Source organism: Podarcis vaucheri (assembly GCF_965113315.1).
Source record: "Podarcis vaucheri genome assembly, chromosome: 8".
Lineage (NCBI taxonomy): Eukaryota > Metazoa > Chordata > Lepidosauria > Squamata > Lacertidae > Podarcis > Podarcis vaucheri.
The window spans coordinates 22,674,143-22,698,502 of record NC_138766.1 but is presented as its reverse complement, the minus strand read 5'-3'; the positions used below and the strand labels follow the sequence as shown (position 1 = coordinate 22,698,502).

General features: G+C 43.3%; 1 protein-coding gene and 1 long non-coding RNA gene across 2 annotated transcripts in view; one reads left to right on the top strand and one right to left on the bottom strand.

The window, feature by feature from the left end:
• The window catches only part of CDH9 (cadherin 9), a 141,088-nt gene that overhangs the window by 103,818 nt on the left and 12,910 nt on the right, over window positions 1-24,360 (top strand). The window contains exons 6-9 of the mRNA XM_082234345.1: window positions 13,121-13,308; window positions 17,538-17,791; window positions 18,680-18,816; window positions 20,551-20,672. Of these exons, the coding sequence (XP_082090471.1) occupies window positions 13,121-13,308; window positions 17,538-17,791; window positions 18,680-18,816; window positions 20,551-20,672 (701 nt within the window). The remainder of the gene's footprint in view (window positions 1-13,120; window positions 13,309-17,537; window positions 17,792-18,679; window positions 18,817-20,550; window positions 20,673-24,360) is intronic.
• On the bottom strand, window positions 1,860-16,661 carry LOC309538960. The gene is made up of 3 exons (XR_014222552.1): window positions 14,012-16,661; window positions 10,553-10,585; window positions 1,860-2,054 (listed from the first exon to the last, which is right to left on the bottom strand). It is a non-coding gene; the product is annotated as an uncharacterized lncRNA (long non-coding RNA).

The window sequence follows — 24,360 nt, the reverse complement described above, 5'->3', positions numbered from 1 at the left end:
GTCTTAGATTATTTTAGTTACAGCCTCAAATAACAAGTAAGTGTGCCCTTTATTCACTGGCATATCAAATCACTAAGAGTCAACAAACGTATTGTGGCATAAGCTTTTGTGCACCCGACAAAGAGGGGTTTGACTCACGAAGGCTCATGTCATCATAAAGTTGTTCCACTATATGAAAACTCAGTTTTCATATCCTGACAGCTGCTTTGTTTGTGGAAAAACCACCTTGGAAAGAGCTAATTTAGAGTGGAGATTGAAAATAAGTGTTTTCAACATTTTCATGCCCAGCGTTACTATTGCAAGGCACACACCCCTCCCCACAAATTGCTGTCCCTACCAAGAGGTTCCAGGTTCTCGTGCATATTCAGATACATACAGTGGTACCTCGGGTTACGTACTTAATTCGTTCCGGAGGTCCGTTCTTAACCTGAAACTGTTCTTAACCTGAAGCACCACTTTAGCCAATGGGGCCTCCTGCTGCTGCTGCACCGCTGGAGCACGATTTTTGTTCTCATCCTGAAGCAAAGTTCTTAACCCGAGGTACTATTTCTGGGTTAGCGGAGTCTGTAACCTGAAGCGTATGTAACCTGAAGCATCTATAACCATGTTAAATACACTGCACAAAGAGAAGTGACTCAAGGGAAGGATTTGTAGAAGAAATACTGTGGGTGGAGAAAGAGAAGCATACCCTCCTGCTGCCACTTATTTGTCTACATCACCCTGTACTAAAGATTATTTTCTGAAAGGAGGGTGGCTGACTGGATTTTGAGTGTACAGTCATACCTCGGGATAAATACGCTTCAGGTTGAGCGCTTTCGGGTTGTGCTCTGCAGCGGCCCGGAAGTAATGGAGCCTGTAACTTCCGGGTTTTGCCACTTGTGCATGCGCAGATGGTCAAAATGACATCACGCGCATGCACGGAAGTGGCAAAATGCGACTGCGCACATGCAGACGCGCTATCGTGTCTTACGTTCTGTTCGGGATGCGAACGGGGCTCCGGAACGGATCCCGTTTGCATCCCAAGGTACCACTGTATCCTCCAGCTCAGGCTTTATTTGTGTTCCATCTGTGAGGTCAGGGCCAGTGTCAGAAATAGACAGCGTTGGGCACTACAGTGGCCTACATCACCTTCGATGGGCAGGGATCATAGCAAGATAGGAAGGTGCCTTATACCAAGGTCTCACACACACACACACACACACACACACCTTTAAAGCACTGTTAAATCACTCTAACAGTCATGGCTTTTTGCAAAGAATCCTGGGAAGTTTAGTTTGTTAAGGGTTCCAAGAGTTGTCAGGAGACCACTTGCAGAGTTCCTGCACCCTTAACAAACTACACTTCCCAGGATTCTTTGGGAGAATGTGTGTCAGTTAAAGGGACATAAGGTTGCTTTAAAGTGATGGTGTGCTCTTGGTATAAGTCAGCTTCCTGTGTTGCAGTGTATGGTGTGGCCATGACCCAAGGTGACTTTTTTGGTCCATCCAAATGAGTATTGTCGACACTGATTGGCAATGGCTCTCCATGGTTTCAGACAGGGCACATTCCCAGTGAAATCTGGAGCTGCCAGAGATTGGACCTGGAATCTTCTGCATGCAAAGCACATACAATACCACTGAGCCCTTGAGCCCCTTCACCTTCTCCTCCTTCCTAGCGTTGCTTGTTCACCTGTCCTCTTTGAGCATGCCAGCAATGGCAAGACATAAGAGAAAGAGCATCATCTTCCACTTGACTTGAACTCTGTCAGTTATACGGATTAGGCAAAGTGCATGTATTGCACTGGCATCAGGTGGACCCATTCAGAGGAGGCACCTAGCCTACCCCCCTTCCCCCCGAATGACTACACACTTGCACATATGTAACAGATCCAGGGGATAATTCATCAAGCTCATCTTCAAAGACCTCGGCTCTAATCTTGACTGACCACCAAACAATAAATCTCAAGGGTTATATGTGGACTGCCCATCTTCCTCAGAGACCTATATCCAGGTGTGTTAATTACCGTATTTTTGTTGCTGAGTAGGATAGCTGTGCTTCTTCCCATTCTACTCCACCTGAGAAAAGAGAGGAGTAGGGATTATTTTAGAGTCAAGAAATTGGCTATTAAGAGTCAGGTAGGAGTTACTGAACTGGAATAACAATCAGAGTGTTAGTGGCAGATAATAGGCTCTCAGGAAGGACAGCTTTCTTACACATTCTGGAAAATGTGTTTGTACCCGTCCCAGAAACTCATCCCCCTATCATCATTACATATATCCGGGAGAAGAGTCAATTCCACCATTACTCTTCTTCCCCCACATTATAAAGCAGTTGAAAATTGTGGAAGTCAAAGGAATTTGTAACATCCAGCTATTCTGATACTGGTCCAATATTAGGGATTTGCGAATCAGCTTTTTGGAGCTAAAGTTACAGTTCCAATGACTTCTTCCATTCTTATTCTTATTTACCCACTTTGTTACCCACAAAGTTAAGATGGATGTACATAGGAGAAGAGGAAGCTGCCTTATACTGAATTAGATCATTGGTCCAGATAGTCTATAATGACTGGCAGAGATTCATTCAGGATTCCAGAGAGTGTCTCCTCCCTGGAGACACTGAGAACTTAATCTGGGACCCCAGGCATGCAAAACAGATGCTCTACCACATGACAGGTCCTAAATGAAAATGCACTCTGCATTCACATATATTTCCTTCTTCAAATTTCCCTCTGTTTGCCTAAGAATTTAATTTTTTGAAACAAAGTTTCCTTGCGGGTTTATTTTAGTGATTTTGGAAGAAATGTCTATGTGCTAAAAAATGCAAAATCAGCACAGAAGATTGCCAGAGCATCTCTCATCATCTCAGATCAATAACGAACCATATCTGCTTCTAGCAATAATTTCTCCCATTCTGTCTGAGCAAAGCAGCACCCAGGTATAATATATGTGTGTGAGAGAGAGGGACAGGCAGACAGACAAAGATGGAAATGCCTTGTGATCTTAGAGTGGATTCACAGAGAACAGATATTTGGAGCCACCAAGTAGATACAAGAACTACAGTTGCCTTAAAAACTGGAGAGGCTCGGCTGCTACTTGCTTTTTCTCTAGAAAAATTCACATTTCCCCACTATCCCAGAAAATTTATTTACAACAAGGAAAATTTCCCTCACCTTGATAATCATAAATTTTATTGCATTAGCCGTGTGGCCATAGCATGATATACATTAAAATAACAACATAAAATGGGGGTGGGGAGGTAAAAGTAGATATCGTCCTGGGCAAATACTTAAAGAGAAAACACACACACACACACACACACACACACACACACACACACTGCTGAGGCTGGAGGAGGACCGTTAAAGGGTCCTTCAGCTCCTCAGATTTGTCCTAACTCCATTGTCCTTGTACAATAAGGCTGCTTGGAACTTCGTTCGATTGTGCGGCGTATCGACTGCAGCTGTGGTGTTAAGGAAGAAGTTAGTGCCGCTTTCCTCTTCATCACACTGAGCAGGAAGTTAGCTGTCATCTCGGAAATCCAACAATCAGAATCTTGCAAAAAAAGGGACACTATCCAAGGCTGGATTGGGAGATGAAGCTTGTTCACGAGAGGGGTTAAAAACCGAGATCTTTCATCTGTCCAATTAGGACAGAAGAGCATTACATGTTCCATAGTCTCCAGGGCCGTGTCATTACAGGTGCATGTTCTATTTGCGATGGGAACTCTGGAATAACGACCCGACAGAACTGCTGTAGGAAAACAGTTGAGACGGGCACAGGTAAAGGCCCTTCGCTTAGCCTCCGAAGAAATTGTGAAGCAATATAGAGGGATCCCTTCAGGGGGTGGAATAGCTAGCGCTAGGCCTGAACACGGCCCTCTTGCATAGGAAGCTGTATTAGAGAAGTCAAGTTGCTGTAGTTTCTTTTTGATTGGAGGTAGGGCCGCCGGGCTGATATACTCTGAGTTAAGAACAGTTTTACAATTCAAATTGAGAAGAGAGCGGAGTTTGAGGTTAATTGTAGTTTTCCAAGGGGAGTTATGAATATCTCTTAGGATCAGATTGGAAAACCCACCTCTAATTCGAGCATCCGATGCTAATAGGTGGGAGCTATAGGAAATGGCTCGACTCCATGCTCGTTTTACAATTGAGGGCTGGGCGAATTCGAGTCGTAGGGCTGCACCTGAGACACATCTCGGGACGCCGGAAAGAGATCTCAGAAACATATGAAGAGGGCGATCCAAGTTAGCTGATATTGCTGTAGTCCATACTTCGCATCCATATAATAATTTAGGGACAACTTTGGCATTAAATATTTGAATTGCTGCTGGAAGGTGTTTGCCGCCCTTCTGGTGGTAAAATCGGGCAATGGCGTTAGAGGTCGTGGTTGCAGCGAGAAAGGCAGATTGTAGATGGATGGTCCAGGAGAGATTATTAGTGAATATTAGGCCTAGGTATTTAAAGGCTTTTACCTTTTCTAAGTAGCCACCTGTGATCTTAAGTGGCTTCAGCTTGAGTTTGCGGGAACGAGTGAAGTGGAGGACTTTCGATTTTTTATAATTAATATTAAGAGCTTCCGCCTTACAATAGGCGATAAATGCATTAACTGCATTTGCTAGGTCCGCAGCTGTTCTGGATAAGATGACGGCATCATCAGCATAGAAAAGGGAAGCAACGGGGTGGCCTGCTAAGTGAGGAGGGTACTTAGATGCTAGCTTCAAAGTGGAAATTGCATCATGAAGATAGAGATTAAACAGTAGAGGGGCTAAGAGACAACCTTGTCGGACGCCCTTGGCCGTTGAAAATGGAGTAGTGAGGGAGCCGTTGGGCCTACTTTGGACGCGAGCTGTGGTGTTTGAATACAGGGAAATAATTAGGGAGAGGAGGTGCGGATCAATTCCCAGATGGACAAGTTTGGACCATAATCTCTGCCTAGGAATAGAATCAAAGGCGGCCTCCAGGTCCATGAAAGCGGCAAATAGGTGGCCTTGCCTTGGTGCAGTGTATTTACTGGCAAGGTGATAGAGAGTTAGGCAGTGGTCCATGGTTGATGCTGACTTTCGGAAACCAATCTGTTCTAGCGGTAGAATGTTCCTCTCCTGGACCCATGAGAGAAGTTCCTCCAGTAAAACAGCGGCAAATATTTTCCCCGGGATAGATAATAAACTGATGGGGCGATAGTTCCTAGGGATGTTTGGCTGGCCGCCTTTGAAGATTGGAACTATTATAGCTTCTCTCCAGGAGTCGGGGATGTCTAGGGCGGAGGAGATAGCGGTGAATACAGAGGACAGCTGTTCGCTCCACCAAAGAGGATCAGTCAGGAAAAGGTCCAACGGGACCATGTCTGGGCCGGGGGCCTTATTCCTTCGCATTGACATTATGATGTTGAAAATGCGAGTTGAGGTAAAGTTTATTGAGGAAGTGAGACTAAGAGAGCAGGAACAGGGGTCCGACGGGGATTGATAATCCATATTTAAATTATATTTAATGAGCAATACCTCTTATGTTCTCTTCTCTTCTTCTCTTCTGCTCATAGTTGCCTTACCTTTCAAAAGTGTGCACTGTTGACTTTAGACCAAAGTCTTCTTCCTGTTTTTTGTATGCTGAAGGCAGCTAATGGGCACTTTGTATGCTGACTTACTTGTAGGTACAGCTCCACATCTCCCCCTAAAGGGCCCTTTCCCCTTTTACTAAATCTTGGTTGGATGCTTTTACAGGACTGGTATAGTGCACTCAAGTTACTTCCTTTAATTTTAAGAAAAAGCAGTTATTTTAACATTCAAAATGTGTCCCTTCTTACACCGACATTTTATCAGATTTCTTTTGTGCTGCTATGTATTTGCCTTCACTGATTTAGAGCTGTTTCAGTCTCTTGCCAATTGAAATTCAAGCTCTTAACACCAAGTTGTGATTACATGGTATTGCTTCTGTTTATTGACTGTGTGAGCATGAGTTTAATTAGGTTCTTGGTGCAAATGCAGGTAGAAAAACACACCTTTCAAATCCCACTGTTTTTCAGTCATCATGAAATTCCTTTGCTGCACCTGACATGATAAAAAAGGGCTGTGGCTGGACCCTCCCAGATGGTCATAAAACCGGATTAGATTTCTATGTTGATCGCATTTGCTGCCATGCCCAAGCTGAGGTAATCAGCAAACAGCATAATTTCAAAAATAGTACTGCCATCATAGTTAAAAGAGCTGACAAAGAAGCAGCAGTCATCATTGTGAACATTTCAGACATGAGGCTGCAAGGCAACTCCACCATGACATTTTACAGGACCCAATTATCAGATCTCACGGAGGAATACCAGAAAGATCTACACAATCTGATGAAGGAATTTCCTACCAAAGTGCAAATCAAAAGCCATACATCTGAGGAGCCTCAACTAGACATTTTCTATTTACTACCCAAACTACAGAAACCATGGCACTTTAGGTGCCCCATAAGTTTAGGCTTCCGGTACCATCACAGATGGGGCGTTTGGATATACGGACTCTGTTTGAAGGCCATATGCCACCAGTACTCGTGCTTGGTTCTGAATACAACCAACTTTCTGAGGAAATGACAATCCGGTGACAAGCTTCCAGAACACAATACCCTAGACTACACCAATATCTCCACAAGGATGGGATATAAGCCATCAGTAATATCATCCTAGATGGAGTTCCAGCTACCAAACTTTGCCACTTGATACTCACTTTCATTTCAGATTTAGGGAGAACATTTATCTTCAGATCAATGGCTCTGCCATGGGCACTCTTGGATGGACCCAAACTATGCCAGCATCTCATGGCTGATTTAGAATACCCCATTCTCATTGCCTGTCTCCTAAAGCCTTTCCTCTCCTTGAAACACACTATGTCTATGTCTATGTCTATCATCTCTCTCTCTCTCTCTCTCTCTCTCTATCATCTATCTATCTATCTATCTATCTATCTATCTATCTATCATCTATCTATCTATCATCTATCTATCTATCATCTATCTATCCCACCCATCTGGCTGGGTTTCCCCAGCTACTCTAGGAAGCTAATATCATATATAAAAACACAACACAACAAACATCAAACATTTTAAGAAAAAAACATATCATTTACAAGCAACAAACAAACAAATCAATCAATAGAAATCAACAGCAACAACAGACAGTGTACAGTTATGCCCAAATTAAAATAACCACCAACTCCAACTAAACATTTAACCAACACCAATCCGACAATAATAATAATAATAATAATAATGGAACCATTTAAAACATTTTAGCCAGTTTTCAGCTGCCACATTTATGACATCTTTATCATCTGGACTTATCAACAAAGACAGTTTGAGCGGTTCTACCCAGATTTCAATAAGCTTCAACCTGCAATCAACTTGAGCCTTGACCGATTCAGACAGCAGGTTCACTTTCTTGAAACTACTGTAAAATTATAAAATGGACATTTGCCAGTAAGTATCACTATACATAGGAAACCAAATGTCTGCTACACCTATTTACATGATTCCAAAGTGCATCCAGAACATGCACTACAAAATATATTGTCTACACCCAATCTCTATGATATAATTGCATCAGCTCAGATTCATCACACTCACTAGATAGAAAAAAGTTACATCAGGCATTAATCAAACCATAGCACCTCCCTCATCCATTGATGTGGGGAGATCAACCAAGCCAGATTGGTACTACTACAGGACAAACCTTGAAGAGAAAATGACAGAAATCCACTTGTCATTATTTATAGTTCCCAGCTGAAACCACTCAAACATAATCAGTGATCTATAGGCTATCGTCAGTCAATAGACACCTCAATTTCACAGGCCTTGGGTGGTAGGTCTGTACTTACAGAAAGCCCCAGACAACTATCCCAAAGCAACCACTCATCAGCAACTACAGGCCACATAACAGAGATCTGGGACCAGACCCTGCAGTAAACCCAGATGCCAAATCTGTCCCTCTTTCTACTCTGGCAACACTATTACACTATCTAATTGCGTATTGTGCCAGTCACACAATTAGTTGTTCATTCACCTGTTCATCTTCCAGAGTGATATATGTTATCTCCCAGCAGTAGTTTTCAGCATTCTGCATAGGACAAATAGCCCAGTCTCTACACAAAAGAACCAATTAATGTGATCCAGGAAAGCTTATGAAATAATAAATATACTGTAATAAATATAGTGCCACAACACTCTTTCTTGTATCTGCTGCAACAAGCTACCATGGCTACCACTCTGTAAACCTCATAACTTCAGACTGCACATGGACACAGTATATTTTAAAATATGTATTTTAATATAAAAATAACCTTATAAATATTCCCAGTTATAAACACGCAAACCCAAAGAAAACTAGAACATCCTCAGGAGTTAGTCAAGCCCTCTCCTTCATGTTCTCCTTTTGTACATAGAGGGAAGTTTGGGCTTTTATATGATGGAGGACTAAGAAATAGACCCTCTGACATGCACAATGAACTAGCATGTTCCACATTGTTTGGTCTCTCACTTTGCTCTGCACAAAGTGATCTTGACTTCATCAACATAGTTTGTTCTGAAAAGAAAAGATCAACCAATGCTTCACTGGTGACACTCCAAAGTCTTCATTCATAACCTTTAGGACTGTGGCCCACAGACAGGTCACAGAGTACTTCAGACCTCAAGTACTCATGTAATCAGTGCTGGATTTACGTTTAAGCTAAACAAGCTATAGCTTAGGGCCCCACTTTCTTGGGGGCCCCCAAAAAAATTAAAGGCAAAAAAACTGGATGTACATTTCCAAAATATAAGATAAAAACAAATAGAATAAAACCTACATATAGCAACAGTGTTTTGTGTTGTGTAGGCCCCTATAATGTAAGTAATGGGCCCTGCCTGCCAGCCTGCTCCCTAAAATATCACTGGTTTGCTCATTTCTATATATAGGGTATCTACATTCTGTATGGACTGGTTGCATACTTCTTAATTGTATTTCAGTTCAACAATTACTTTGATAAAATACATATTTTGTTATGTGCTTTAGATACCTATTAGGTCCATAAATCACCATATAGTATATATTCAACACAAAAACAGTGACAATTTGTTGTTGACAAAGGACAGCTGGACATATAAAGGGCCCCATTACCTTCAGTAGCTTAGGGCCTCATCAAACCGAAATCTGGCCCTGAATGTAATGCATTTTTTTCATGGCTCTGCCCTATATGACAGTGTTCAGGAACATCTCTGTAGTCAGAGCTAGTATGAAACAGGCGCCTAGCACTCTGAGATGGGCTGCAAACAGCAAATCCCACTTTTGGTAGCTTCTCTGAAACAGGTGATTGTGTTGGTTGTGATCAACAGGGACGTCTTTACCACTAGGCATAGTGGTGAGGCAAGCCAGGGTGCCAAGCAGTGGAGGGCACCAGGCGGAGAGTCCGGGGAGAGTCCGGGGAGGGGAGAGCGGGGAGGTAAGTGAGGCGAAGCAGGGGCTTGGTGCCTGCGCACCTCCAGCGCTTGTCGGAGGCGGGAAGGCTCCGGATGCTTTCCTGCAGTCCGGAGCTCTCTCTGCTGGCTCCGCAACACACCACCTCCTCAGCTGTGTGGTGTGTGCTTGTATCCCAAGCTCTGCGTATAATAAACATGACTCTACCGCCGCTCCCCCCATCCACTCTACCTCAAAAGATCCCTGCGCTTGTGGCTACACACTGCAACTGCTGCCCGCAGCGCCCCTCCCTCCTTCCCCACCATCTTGCACAGAGCTGCCCCCACCACCTCTGCACTCCTTCACACGAACCAGGTTTTCTTCCCCTGCCCGATCCCCTCCCAGTCACACTCTCTCTCCCCCCTTCCTCCCCAAGCAAGGATGGCGAGACTATGGCTGAGTGAGCACGCTTCTCTGCTGCGGCCATGCGGACGGCCCAGCTCGCTTCACCTGTCCCTGCCCGGATGAGACCCCCGCCGGCCTCCCCATCGTGCCTGGCTTCCCAGCCTCGCACCATGATCCCGCCACTGGAACTGGCCTCGTGCGAGCAGCACGGGGCAGCAACGCAAGGGCGGGAGCAGCCTTTCCTAAAAAAGGCCAACAACTTGAGGATTCCCCCCCCCCCTTAATAAACGTCGACAACTCTGGGAAACGGGTGTGTGTGTGCTTGAGGGATCTTTGCACCACGGCACCGGATATGCTTAAGACAGCCCTGGTGATCAACAAAGCATCTGCTGTAGCACTGGGCTACAAACTTCAATGTCCACATGTGTAGAAGCTTCTCACTTTCTTCCATGAAGGGAAATGCTTATTTGTCTGCATTGTAGGCTTTCTATATTATATGCTAAAACAACCTCCTGAACGTGAAAGAAAATGAGGAAAACCCTGGGCTTATAGGTCCCTGTGCATGCATCTGAACTCCTGCATAACCGGCTGATTGCTATGTAGCATCCAGGACTGATTTATTCCCAGTGTCAGAAACATGACGCATCTCCTCAGTTCTGAGATTGGATTGGAAAAGAGAACTCAAAATAGAAAGAGAAATTGTCCCTTTGTTTCCATGCCTTTTGATCAAAGTAGACATGATATATTCATTCGCTTAATTTTTAGCTCACCTTTCAGTTCAAAGAACATCTCCAGCATAGTTCCTAGAAAATAAAATTAGGCTTTCTAAACCATTCAATTATTAAAACAGCTAAAATATCCAATTACCATATGCAGTTCAAATCACCAATCAGCCACAGCAAAAATAAACAGGAGCACAAAGATATTCATTATCAACTAACTCGAGACTTTAAGAAACAGAAATCTTCCCACCCTGGTTCAGTTTCTTAATCCAGAGATGAGTTACATTGGTAGATTTCCTTAAGCAGGGAGTTCCATGGGGAAGAGACAAATACTGAAAAGACACTGGTTCTTTTAAGTGCCTTGGGGCACAAAAATCTGTAGAGCCCAAAGTAGGGCCGAATCTAAGGACCTGATCATACAAGGAAGTTAATACAGGAACAAACATTCCCTTAACAGCGAAAGCCTATGCATGCTTATTCAGGAGCATGTCCAATATTATCCAATGGAATGTGGTCCCATATATGTGGGCACAGAATGTCAGCCTGGCAGAGCAATGCCAGGCTTGGGCTGTGTGGCTTGGACAGAGGTGCTGTCAGGGCCGTCTTACCCATAGGCGCTAGGGGTGCGGGGCACCCAGGTGCCAGGCTTTCAGGGGCACCAGGCTGCGAATCCAGGGCCTGAGAATTGAGTCTGGGGAAGAGCCCACCTGTCGATCAGTCGGAGCGCTGTGGTGGGCTCTTCTACTGCGGGCGGCTCTGCGCTGTGGGTTCGGGGCCGACTGAGCCAGCAAGACACTGAGGCAGCCGGCCTACTCCGCCCTCCTGCATGCCTGGGAATGGGCAACCGGGGGGGTATCTTTGCACCCTGGCACCACATATGCTTAATGCAGCCCTGGGTGCTGTCCCCTCCGCCAGCTAAACCAGCCTCCTGCTAGCCACTACCAACAGAGTGACACAAGCCTTAGTACAGCATTCCCCTACTGCCTGTCAAACAGGTAGGTGGCAGTGCCATCAGTGGGATTCCCACTCCAGAAAACAGCGGGTGGTCTTGAAATCAGGCTTTCTGGAGGCAGGGTGAGGCTGAGCTGGCCTGGGATCCATTGGATCCCAAGCTGAGCACACCGATGTCAAGTGATGGCAGAGAGCCCAATCGCTGTGCCAGCTTGCAAACAATCGTTCCATCATGAGTTGTAAAGGTGCATTGTTGTTGTTGTTTAGTCGTGTTTGACTCTTCGTGACCCCATGGACCAGAGCACACCAGGCACTCCTGTCTTCCACTGCCTCCCGCAGTTTGGTCAAACTCATGCTGGTAGCTTCGAGAACACTATCCAACCATCTCGTCCTCTGTCGTCCCCTTCTCCTTGTGCCCTCCATCTTTCCCAACATCAGGGTCTTTTCCAGGGAGTCTTCTCTTCTCATGAGGTGGCCAAAGTATTGGAGCCTCAACTTCAGGATCTGTCCTTCCAGTGAGCACTCAGGGCTGATTTCCTTCAGAATGGATAGGTTTGATCTTCTTGCAGTCCATGGGACTCTCAAGAGTCTACTCCAGCACCATAATTCAAAAGCATCAATTCTTTGGCGATCAGCCTTCTTTGTGGTCCAGCTCTCACTTCCATACATCATACATCCATACATCACTACTGGGGAAAGGTGCATTAGCAGTGCCAAAACCCCACCCACTGGGGACAAAAGGTTTGGATTGTGCTATAAGAAATTTTGGGCTCCTGTGATGTTGTGCATCCTTCACTTTGTATGTGAGCACTCAGCTTTTCTCAGAAGTCCTGAGTGACAACTTGGACCTTTACGAAGGATTATTTGATCTAGGCAAGTTTTCCAGATGTACTCAGATTTCCCCTACAACTCTGAAGGCAACCAACGTTAAAAGTGAGCAAACTGCTATGCTCAGGTTTCTAATTAGAGCCCGCATACTGAATTTCCCACTGCTTGCTTGGAAAGCTGATCTTACTTTGAACTATGTAATATCCACACAGATCAGCTGAATGTTACCTGACTTTACCCCATCCTTGAGCAGAAAGGTGACAAACCCTACTGAGAAATTTGGGCTTATTTACATTAAAAAGAGAGGACTTCTTTTTAAAAGTCCAACACATGTGTTGCCTGAACAGAGCCATCCAAAACCACCTCAGATTTTGCTTCAGGCAAAATCCAGTGGCAGTTCCATTTCCAAGATCCACCAGTTTCTGAGGCTATGTAAACTAAAGAAACCATTCTTGCTTTTAGATTTAATTTTCAAAATAGGGGGTGGAGATCATTAATGGCACTAGACAGTTAGTGCCGTAACCACGGCAGGGTTCCTATTTGCATTTGAATTTTTAAACATTTGCAAGAAAAGTAGCGGTAAGAGGCTTTTGAAGCAGTATAATCTTTTCCCACCACAAGAAAAAAAACACCCTTGTCTCTGACAGGTACTCCTTTCCACTGTGTTCAGATTAACTCTTGTCTTGTGGTGCTTTCCTCAACTCACCAGGCCACTGAGGAGCTTTCTCTGTTTCTTCTCATGGCATTTTAAAATTATGTATGCAGATGAAACACCTATGAATGTGCACGCTCACACTCCCTCTCACAAGTTTCTTGCGTTGTTGTTTTATTTCCCAGGCACATATCAGTTCAGCTCCCTGGAGTCTGCACCACTCGGAAGTTCGCTTGGCAGAATAAAAGCCAATGACCCCGATATGGGTGAAAACGCTGAGATTGAGTACAGCATAGCTCCCGGCGATGGATCGGACGTCTTTGATATCATCACTGACAAGGACACACAGGAAGGGATTATAACTGTCAAAAAGGTTTATTTTTCCTCCTTCTCTTTTATTGGACTTAGCACTCCAGGTCTTAGGGTGTGTGTTTTCTCTCAGACAGGAGGGAGGAGAAGGTTCCCTGTGAGGTCAGCTGCAGAGAAGCTAGCATATTATGTCTGTTCTTCTTCTTTTCATTGCCAGGTAACCGTTAAACTTCAGAACTTGTGGTGTGGTTTTTTCGTTGTTTTGTTTTGAGTATGTCAGTTCACCTATAGAGATATCCTTGGGAGCTCAGGCCTGTCAGATGCATTCAGACATCCCTGCATGACAACTTCTGAAGGATGGATATGTGAGGGTAACGGAAGGGTGGTTAGCTTCACAAAGCAGCCCACCAGGTGAACTCTTGCCGTTTGGTTTGCAGTGAATGGAGACAGCCAAACTATGAAATCTGGTCCTGAAGATAGAGGTCTGAGGAATTCCAGCCTCTAATGAGCATATTCCATGGGCAGCCTTTGGTCTACTAATGAGACCTTCCCTGCTGCCTGGACTCTGTCAAACAGCTATATATATAAAATGTGAACACACATAAATTTAATGTGGCCTTATAGCTACTGCTTTCCTTTAAAGGAGATGGGCACAAATTGAAATTGTGTCAGCAATATTTGGGTTCTAAGGCTTCCTCTCACCTTATTAATAAATATTTTGCTGGGATCTTATCTGTCTCAAGCTTTGGGGGGGGGATGCCTCATACCTGTGTCCTCCCTGCATGCCTGTTGGCTGTCTTCTCCACTCAACACCTGCAGGTCAAGAAATTCTGTGGGCAAATTCCTCTAAGGAACTGCTGGCCCAGAGCATCTGCTTTCAGGTCTCTCTTGATCTCCCATTGGCTAGCATACAGATGACTTCTACTCACAGGTTATCTTGAAAGAGTGAGAGAAAATAATAATAATTTGTGTGCCAGAGCAAATCTATACCCTGTCTCTCCATAGTGCAAGGAGGTTGTGGGATAGACATATTATTTATTTTCAACAGTGTAGTATGTGCCTCTAAACTACAGTATGTGTTATAGCTCGCAGCTAGGCAGGAGTTAAATTGTATGCACATTAAAATATTTGGACAGCTTTCTGCTGTAGTGGGGACCACATGCCCTACTATGGGCATAGCCCAGATTTAAGGGGGGGAGGGGCAAAACTTTTGTTGGGAAAACAGTGGGCTATATGTGTCCAATCAAGTTATCCCATTAGGACAAGGAATCACACATGTGCAATGAGACTTCCTCTCTCTCTTCTCCCTGTACACACCTGCGCCACCCCCCCAAGACTGTTCTAGGATTTCCACACACCCCAACCCTCCAGAGCTGATTGGGGGTTGGGTGGGTGGGGAGAAGAGGGAGATGAAGTCCTGTTGTACAGACAGAAGTCCTTACACTAATGGGAAAACTTAATCAAATTTAACACTATGAGATTACAAGAGAGTAGTAACCCAAAGCACAGGTTACCCATAGACTACTATAACTCTTCACTTGGTTCATATATTGAGCTAGAACAGCGCTGCAGTAGCTTGGTAGATCAATTCTCTCCACTATACAGATGGACTCTGCTTGAACTGTGGCCTTCACACAAGCCAAATCCTTCAAACTGGAAAGCCTAGAGGAGATCATGTGAGATGGAGCATGGTCTGCCTAATCCAAGTGCTCACAGGGCAGGCCCAGTTCATATTGGAGGTTGTGTGGAGAGTAGCTTCCACTGCTCCTTCACCTCTGCCAATTCACCATCATCTCCCAAGGAATGTAAGAGCCATAGTAACAGTCACCCAATTAAATTCACAAGTTTAAGTGACTGCAAAGCAGGAACAGTTTTACTAAAATTCAAGTTGCCTTTCGGGCTTTAGGTTTACTTTGTCGGTACAACATCACATAGTTTTACACTGTAATTCCAAGGGCCAAACTAAATGTTAATGAATGTGCCATTCAAAACTCCATATTCCCTTTGTAATATTATTATGGGGGATTGTCAGTGGCATTTTCTGGGTTAAGTGGGTGAATAGGAGGAGATCTGGGCAAAGCTAAACATCCTCTTTTCTTTCCTTATCTTCCCCTGATGAACGTTTTTTTCTCTCTTTGCTGAGTTCAGCTTTAGTTAAAAATGAGCATCCTGAAGGTGCCAAGATTTATCCTAAATGAGAACAATTTCTGGCTCATATATATATATATTCTACTGATTGTTACAGGACTATGTTTAGAATGGGTGTAATTTTGAGTCAACAGCAATTAGTCATTGATTTTGTGGATTGCAGCTAATGGTGCATGCAACATGCAGTGTGTTTTGGCAGATCTCAGAGAGATGAAACAGTGATTTGTATTGATGGATATATAAGAACCAACACACCCACCCCAAACAAAACTTTAAAAATGCCACAGTAGGCAAAATTAAGTTGACGAGGGGCCTTTATCAGAGCCATTATTATTTCAGAGATCATTATTGCAGCAATTAAGGCTGAATCCCTAAGCCCATTCACTTGGGTAAGTAAGTTTCATTGATTTCAATGGAATGTACTCTGAAATAAATACCGGAATTTTGTATGAGTCTGGTGCATAGGCTTTGAAGATTGGTATAACAAAAACATAATGACACTTCACTCTCACAAATTCACGCTGAATGGATGAATCAAAATTGTGAGTGTACTTCCCCAAGATGACATTGAAAACTTGGTTCACACATTGTCTAACATGTTCGGGTTATAAGAAAAGTCTGAAAACGGGATAATATTCACCTCTCTGCTTCAAAAGCTGGGACAAGAAATAGTAGCCAGCAACTGCAACACAGGCCAAGAGGAGATGGAAAGTTGCTTGGTGAGAGTTCCCTTTCACAAAATTTAAACTATGGAAGTATCTTCACAGTGGTAAATGGTGTATCTGTTATTGTGGAAAGCAGGAACTAGAACTAAATGAGTCAAACATACTAGTACAGTAGTACCTTGGTTGTTGAACTTAATCCATTCCAGGAGACCATTCGACTCCCAGAACCATTCGAAAACCAAGGCACTGCTTCCTATTGGCTGCAGGAGCTTCCTGCATTCAATCGGAAGCCATATAAGCTGTGTCAGACTTTCGGCTTCCAAAAAACGTTCACAAACCAGAACACTCACTTCCAGGTTTGCGGTGTTTGGGAGCCGATTTGTTTGGGAGCCAAGCCGTTTGACGACCAAGGTACCACTGTACCTGGAAATGGGATGTTTCAAGTAGGTCTTACAAGACTGAGGAAGGAGAATTTGCAGTGGGAGAACATACCTAGTGTTGCATTGTGACTGAGCAGACCCAAGTTCAACTCCCTACACAGTTAAGAAGCTCACTGGGTGACCTTAGGCCAATCCAAATCTGTCAGTCTAACGAGCCTCACAAATTAATTAGAGGAGGCAGGAGTAGGTGCACCATTTTGAAAAGTGGGACACTGTATTAGTAGCTAGCTCTATGCTTTTCCCCCACTGCCTTTAAAAATTATCTAAGCACATTAACTCCTGCCAACCTAGCAGTTCTAAAGCACATCAAAGTGCAAGTAGATAAATAGGTACCACCCCGGTGGGAAGGTAACCGGCGTTTCTGTGCGCTGCTCTGGTTCACTTAGTCATGCTGGCCACATGACCCGGAAGCTGTACGCCGGCTCCCTCGGCCAATAAAGCGAGATGAGGGCCACAACCCCAGAGTTGGCCACAAGTGGACCTAATGGCCAGGGGTCCCTTTACCTTTACCTAAGCACATTAAAGTAATATAATAAAATTTACTAAGAGTAAAAATGTGGCAAGATACTGCCTCGTTTATCGTCTTTCCCCCACAAAACACTGTCAGAAATTGAGAAGAGAACATATTACCATGTCGTCGTCCCCCCATCATTTTGTTGTGATGGAATAGAACAGTTGGGAAACTGTCTTGGTGGATGATAGATAAGAACATAGTAATCTGCCTTATAGCAAGTCAGGCCTTTGAGCCCATGTAGATCTGTATTATCTGCCCTGATTGGCAGCGACTCTTCACATTTCCAGTCTACCTGGAGATGCAAGGTCTTGAACCTGGGACCTTTTTGCATGCAAAACAGGTGCTCTACCACTTAGTAGTATGACTGATCACAGGACAGATAGAAATTTCGGAGTTAGCAAAAAGATTTATATCAAGTGGTTTCCAACAGTACTAGTTCTACTTCGTTATCCTTCTGAAATATAGTTATTTTTCTATGTGACATTCTTTTCCATTTCTTCTCCCCCACCCCACCTTTGACTGCAAGCAATTAGATTTCGAAAAGAAGAATCTATATGTCCTAAAAGTGGAGGCAACCAACGTTCATCCTGACCCGCGATTTTTCTACCTGGGACCATTTAAAGACTCAGCCTTGGTCAAAATTTATGTGGAAGATATTGACGAACCACCAGTGTTTAGCATACCTTCTAATTTACTAGAAGTAGATGAAGATGCCAGGGAAGGTAGTATCATTGGGCAAGTGGTAGCTCAGGATCCGGATGCAGCAAGGAACATAATAAAGTAAGTCAACTTCCACAAACAGCACAAATAGGCATCAAGTGTGCAATGTCCTTGCATTTCTCTAACAAAATAAAAAGAAAAAAGGGAGGCATAAAACCTTAAATATTGCTTAACAGCCATTGTTGAAATCTTGTGATTTGAAGATATTATTGAAGTGCTTACTAATTTCAACAAAGATAGGTCCACAGTACTATAATTATTGCTATTAATGCCGTTAGCATTTTATTATTATGTGTTACACTAAGGAGGTCAGAATGGATTATGTATGGTTCTTGCGTGCCACTTTGAGCATTATTTGGAAACGTGACATATAAGTAAATTGGATGAAGGTAGCTCAAAAGTAGTCTCTTATCGAGGCAACTTATAAGGCCAAAATCTTCCGCAGTAAAACTGCAACATGTGACTTCCTACCATTTTTCTAGACTGGTCCATATATCACTTCTTTTTGAATAGTTATGTTTACTTCAGTGGAAATTCACATAGCTGTTTTGTTGTTACAGAGTTGTGAATTTCATTATTTGATGCATAACTCAGTAAGAATCTTGGTTCTTCATATTGTGTTTATATTTTAAATGATATGTTCAGTTCATAGATTCATCTATTTCAGTTATAATATTACAGAGCTTTTACATCTGGCATTCAGTTGTTTGGATGTTTGGATTCTGGTTTCTTCCCATCTTTTACTGTAAGGTTCAACTCCATTTTGATGTAAAAATATTTAGTAACGTATTTTGGGTAGCACAGCAGTTAGATTTGTGTGTGTGTGTGTGTACTTATATACTGGTTATAAAGTGCACTATTTTAAACCTCTGTTAAATGTTCAAAAAATTAATTAAAATCACAGTATGACTAGAAGACCAAGAGGCAGCCTGTGTTGTAATTTGACAGATATACTTTGGATCGGCACACTGATTTGGACAGAATATTCAACATCCACTCAGGAAATGGGTCCATATTTGTCTCAAAGACACTTGACCGAGAAGCGGCCCCATGGCACAATCTCACTGTCATAGCAACTGAAATCAGTAAGTGGCAGGTGCATCCTGTTGCATGGTTTTAAGTGTTTCCATATATATATATATATATCTGCACAATATCACACCCAGTACTGCAACAATATATTCTGGGCAGTATCCAACTAAATAGCTATGAGAGTGCAATGACTTTTAGCTGCACAATGTAACTTCCACACCACCCTAAATCTACTCTGAGTTTTCCCCCAACCCTCTGGAGAAGATTTAGTTGACATGTGGAGAGGTGTGGGGAGAGTAGCAGGTGGGGCAATTACTTCATACAGCTAAAAGTTGTTGGGCTAGTGTAAATGTTTTGTTAGACACCCCCCACAGGTCACACATAGTGCTGTAACAATATATGTCCTTTTAAAATTTTACAGATCCATGCAAAACGTATTGTTACAGTTTAACACTTAGACTGCAATTCTATGTACACGTCTTTGGGTGTAAGCCCTGCTGAACCCAGTGGGACTTATTTCTGAGTAGACATGCATAGGGTTACATTGTAAATCATAAAAGAGAAGATGCTGTTTATAGAACCACCCAGGGGTTGAAATGGTCTCTTGTGTGTTACTGTCGTTTTTATCTGGGGGTTCAATAACAACACCTAATATATCCTCTTATGAGATGGTTCCCCAGTCAATATTTAGAGGCCCTTTCGTGTATCTTTCTTGAGAGGACTAATAGATCTATTGCCAAACTGGTAGCAAAATATGTGTATGTTGTCATGTCTCTTAGATCTGCTCAACATACTCTCTCTCTCTCTCTCTCTCTCTCTCTCTCTCTCTCTCTCTGTTCTATTCTGGCTGTGGGAGGTAGAGAAAGAGTGATGAGGTTGCTGTGGTGCTAATACATTGACAGAGCCAATTTGGTATTCTCGCAGATGTGTTTGCACTGCACCAACCTTGTTTCTGCCTTATCCCACCTCCTCTGATTCTCAGTATGGAGCAGTCACATGAATGACCATAGGCCATGTGAACAGTGGCTCCCCACCAAGCCACCCACAACTGGTACACAGCCCAAGAGTTTCAGCAATAAATTTATTTCCTTCTGAAAAATAAAGTCTCTGGCAGATGAAGATACAGGGGAAGGTTGGAACCCCAAACACCAGCCTTGCTCTGTTTTCAGATATAATGCACAAAACTTTGGTGACTTCATATATCTCCTTTCTTGGGAATGGAGAATTCCCCAAGTGGGAAAGTCTTCTGATCTGTGAAGGTACACTTTGGGCCTTTAGGCAGGAGACTACCCAGTCCCTGAGAAGGCAGAGCTTTGAACGTAGTAGTAGTGCAGTGAAAGTAAAGGGGGCAGGTTAGGGAAGCGAAGCTCTGGTGGGCTAGCAGCTCAACGACTTGCTGGGGAGAGAGTAGGAATGGGCTGTGCTTGTGTCCTCATCTCTAGCTGAGATTCAGGTAACAGCCTTAATAAATAACAAGATGAAAGATAAAACAACAACAAGGTAGCAGCCTTGTTAGACTTCAATTCCATTCCCCTGCTTTGCATATGAATGTACACATACACCCTTTGTTCCTTGACCTGCCCCTCCAGGATTTTGGGAAAACTTGGGATGGCTTTAAAAAAATATAAATTATGTACTTCTGCAAACCTTGGGGTTCTGCCAGATATGCTGTTTCCTCCCTCTGGCAAGGTGGGTGGTTTTTGCTACATAAGGATCAGCACTCACACTGCAATATCAGAAATAGTGGGAATTATGGTATAAGATTGTGGCTATTGTTTCTGTTTCAGGCAACCCCAAGCAAAGTACCCAGGCTCCCATTTTCATCCGGATTTTAGATATAAATGACCACGCACCAGAATTTGCCAAGTATTATGAAACCTTTGTTTGTGAAAATGCAAAAGCGGGACAGGTAAATGCATATTTACTGTTACCAACAAACTTGTAGATGAAATCTCAACACTTTCTGCACTTAGATCAATCCATAGTGGCAGTCTGACCCATGCTTGATTGGTAGAGATGGGGGAAAGGGTCATATTTTTGAATCCCCCTAATTCACACATTTGTTTGTCTAAGCATTTTGATTTCATCTCTTTTATAGCTGGCCACACTGACTATTTGATAAAAGGCAGTATGTAAAATTACGATAATAATTGAATACGTGTGCTCCTTTGAGAGAAAGAGTGGGATATAATTATTACTACTACTGCTACTACTACTACTACTACTACTACTACTACTACTAATAATAATAATAATAATAGACATAACAACATCTTACGACTGTGGAAAAAGAGTTACTGAATTAATTGTTCCATTCTATAAACCAGTGGTTGCCAATTAGCTAAGCACTGCAGACCCCCTGTTTTTCAAGGGCCAATCCATGGATTCCCTACTTTTCAAAATTTTGATATCTCTATGGTAGTTATGTATTATAAGAAATAATAATTATAATGCTAATGGTGCCTTGGACTCCCTGGGGTCCGCAGACCACCAATTGGGAACTACTGCTCTAAACTGATATGTGTCTAAGGCAGGGCTAGTCAACCTTTTTATACCTACTGCCCACGAATGCATCTTTCTGGATGGTAAAATTTCCTTACAGCCCACCAGTGCTCGATGGAAGGAGGATTCTGCTTGTGCCGTAGAACCCCCTACCACTCACCTGGAATCCTGAAACGCCCACTAGTGGGCAGTAGGGACCAGGCTGACAACCCCTGGTCTAAGGACTATACAGTCGTACTTTGGACTTAGTATTTGGATGTTTTGACTCCCAAACGCTGCAAACCCGGAAGTGAGTGTTCCAGTTTGTGAACGTTCTTTGGAACCTGAACATCCGACGGGGCTTCCACAGCTTCTGATTGGCTGCAGGAGCTTCCTGCAGCCAATCAGAAGCCGCACTTTGGTTTCTGAATGTTTTGGAAGTCGAATGGACTTCCAGAACGGATTCCGTTCGACTTCCAAGGCACAACTGTATAGATTTTGACTATCATCTAACTAATGCAGACTGCTGTGGGTTTTTTTGTCAGAAGCAAGAGCAAGAAGGCAAGACTTCTTTTTTAAAAGGAGTTCTACTTTCTTGATATTTCAATGTTACTGCATATGACACAAATCTGTATTCAAGACCCAAGCATTAGTACCTGGGTCCATTTTGCCTACCCAAGATGCATCCACACCAAGACCGCTGAAGGGAAAATATTGCAGCTTGAAAGAGACCTAGGCTTGATGAGGGGTTTCAGGGGGTGTATCCAGTGCCAGGCAGGTAATCAATATCTGCCTCAGGGTGAACAGGTAGAATTACATGCTTTGGCTAAAATTACTTTGATACTTCGTGTATATTTTTCAGGGTAAAGCCAAAGGGTTAGTTAACAATAAGCATGGGGGAGGCTTTTGATTCAGTTCACAATTAAAGATGAACCAGCCTAACTCTCTGAAACAAAGCACAAACCATAACACAGCCACCCTTCAGAATTTGCACTTTTCCTAATACTTGGATAACAAAACTGCATGGACAGTGTCTCCATCCTAATAAAGACACATGCACAATGTCACTATTTAAACTTAGTTCCAAAATGCACATCACCATAAATAAATGCCAATTTGCTGTGCATCAATGGTGCCCCGAATCCAACACCTTAGCTTGCCAAGTTACTGTACTGTGTGGTTAAAAAAAAGAGAAAAGGTATGAACAGTCCACATCCTTCTTTTTGCATCTCATGATATAGTAGTCAAATAAGATTCCTGTGCTTTGCCTTTATTGTGGACATTCATTGTGTACTAACCAGTGTGAGAGAGCCAGTGTGGTGTAGTGGTTAAGAGTGGTAGTCTCGTAATCTGGGGAACCGGGTTCACGTCTCCGCTCCTCCACATGCATCTGCTGGGTGACCTTGGGCTAGTCACACTTCTCTGAAGTCTCTCAGCCCCACTCACCTCACAGAGTGTTTGTTGTGGGGGAGGAAGGGAAAAGGAGAATGTTAGCCGCTTTGAGACTCCTGAAGGGGAGTGAAAGGCGGGATATCAAATCCAAAACTCTTCTTCAAATCCAAATGCATCGTCTTCACTTAATTATTAGTGGAAAGGTTATGGTCTTCAAGTCTTGGAAAAACTGAAAGGCAGGATATTGACCTTCAAAGCTTCATAATAGCCCGTGGTTATACTTGCTCAATTGCAGTGTTAGGCAACACAGAATATCAGACATTAAATAGATGTTTAATGATACAGCATCTCCAAGTGACTCCAGCTCAATTCTTATTTAACATGAGAGGCAGGATTGCTGATATCCCTTGCTTCTATTTCGTGCTGCTCTGGGAATGCACAGAAGTGTAAAAACAACATGGAGTCCAAGGCTGGATGCAGGAGGTATGATTTGAGTGGTTTCCCCTATGGTTTATGTAATTGCAATGAAGGCAGGAAGCAGCAAACACACTGGCCCCGTAAGCCTCAGACCTTTAACAGTGCAACAAATGTACAGGCCTGATGCACACAAAGTTTTTTGAAGTGTTGACTACAATAGATGCATCTCGCTAGTATAGCTTTGTTTTTCCGTTATGCATAAATTTACACTGCCGCTGCTTCAGTGAGAAACCAACTTTCTTATTCTTAAATACTGAAGCCGCAGATAATGAGACACCACACTAGAAAAACATCTTTGCAAGTAAAACAGATAAATTAGACATTCCTCCTCCCCAATACACACACACACACACATATATAGGTGATGGCACTTAACAGCCACACAATGACATAGGAACTGCAAACTTCCATTAACATTCCCTACATTTTCAGAGTGAAGGTGGAAATATTTGTAACTCACTTACTTAAAGGTACAGTGGTACCTCGGGTTAAGTACTTAATTCGTTCTGGAGGTCTGTTCTTAACCTGAAACTGTTCTTTACCTGAAGCACCACTTTAGCTAATGGGGCCTCCTGCTGCCGCCATGCTGCTGGAGCACGATTTCTGTTCACATCCTGAAGCAAAGTTCTTAACCCGAGGTAATATTTCTGGGTCTGTAACCTGAAGCGTATGTAAGCCGAGGTACCACTGTACATGAAACAACATTTGGGACCTCATGATCAATCATAGTTTATCATGGTGGAAATGAACTGCTGTGAACCATGGCTGTTCCTCCTCTTCCTATGCTCCTGTGAGTCAGATGGCTCTCATATCTGCTATGCCACACTGACTTGCACATTTTAATATACATCTGCTCCTCATGTGACATAAAATTCTCCCTACCACTGGGATGATGTAGATAACTAAAGTATCACATTATGAAGCTCACCTAAGGATAGTTTGGGAATCTTCAGTGGCTAAGTCAAAAGGCTCATCCACACAACCATTAGCCTTGTTGATTTCCCCTGGAGAAACCTGTGGTTTAGTGCTGAATCCAAACAAATGCCCATCAGGTTTTCTGCACATTGCTCTTTATTCCAATTTAGTGCTCAAGGTTTTCCAGGAGGAAGCAATGGGGCAAAGCTCAGAACTGTGCCCAGGAACCACATGGCAAGTGGAAAACCCATGCTTTCTAGGCATAGAACAAGCGGAAATGTGGACGAGCAGAAAGTATGGCAAGATGTGTGACTCGAAGCCCTTCCACATAT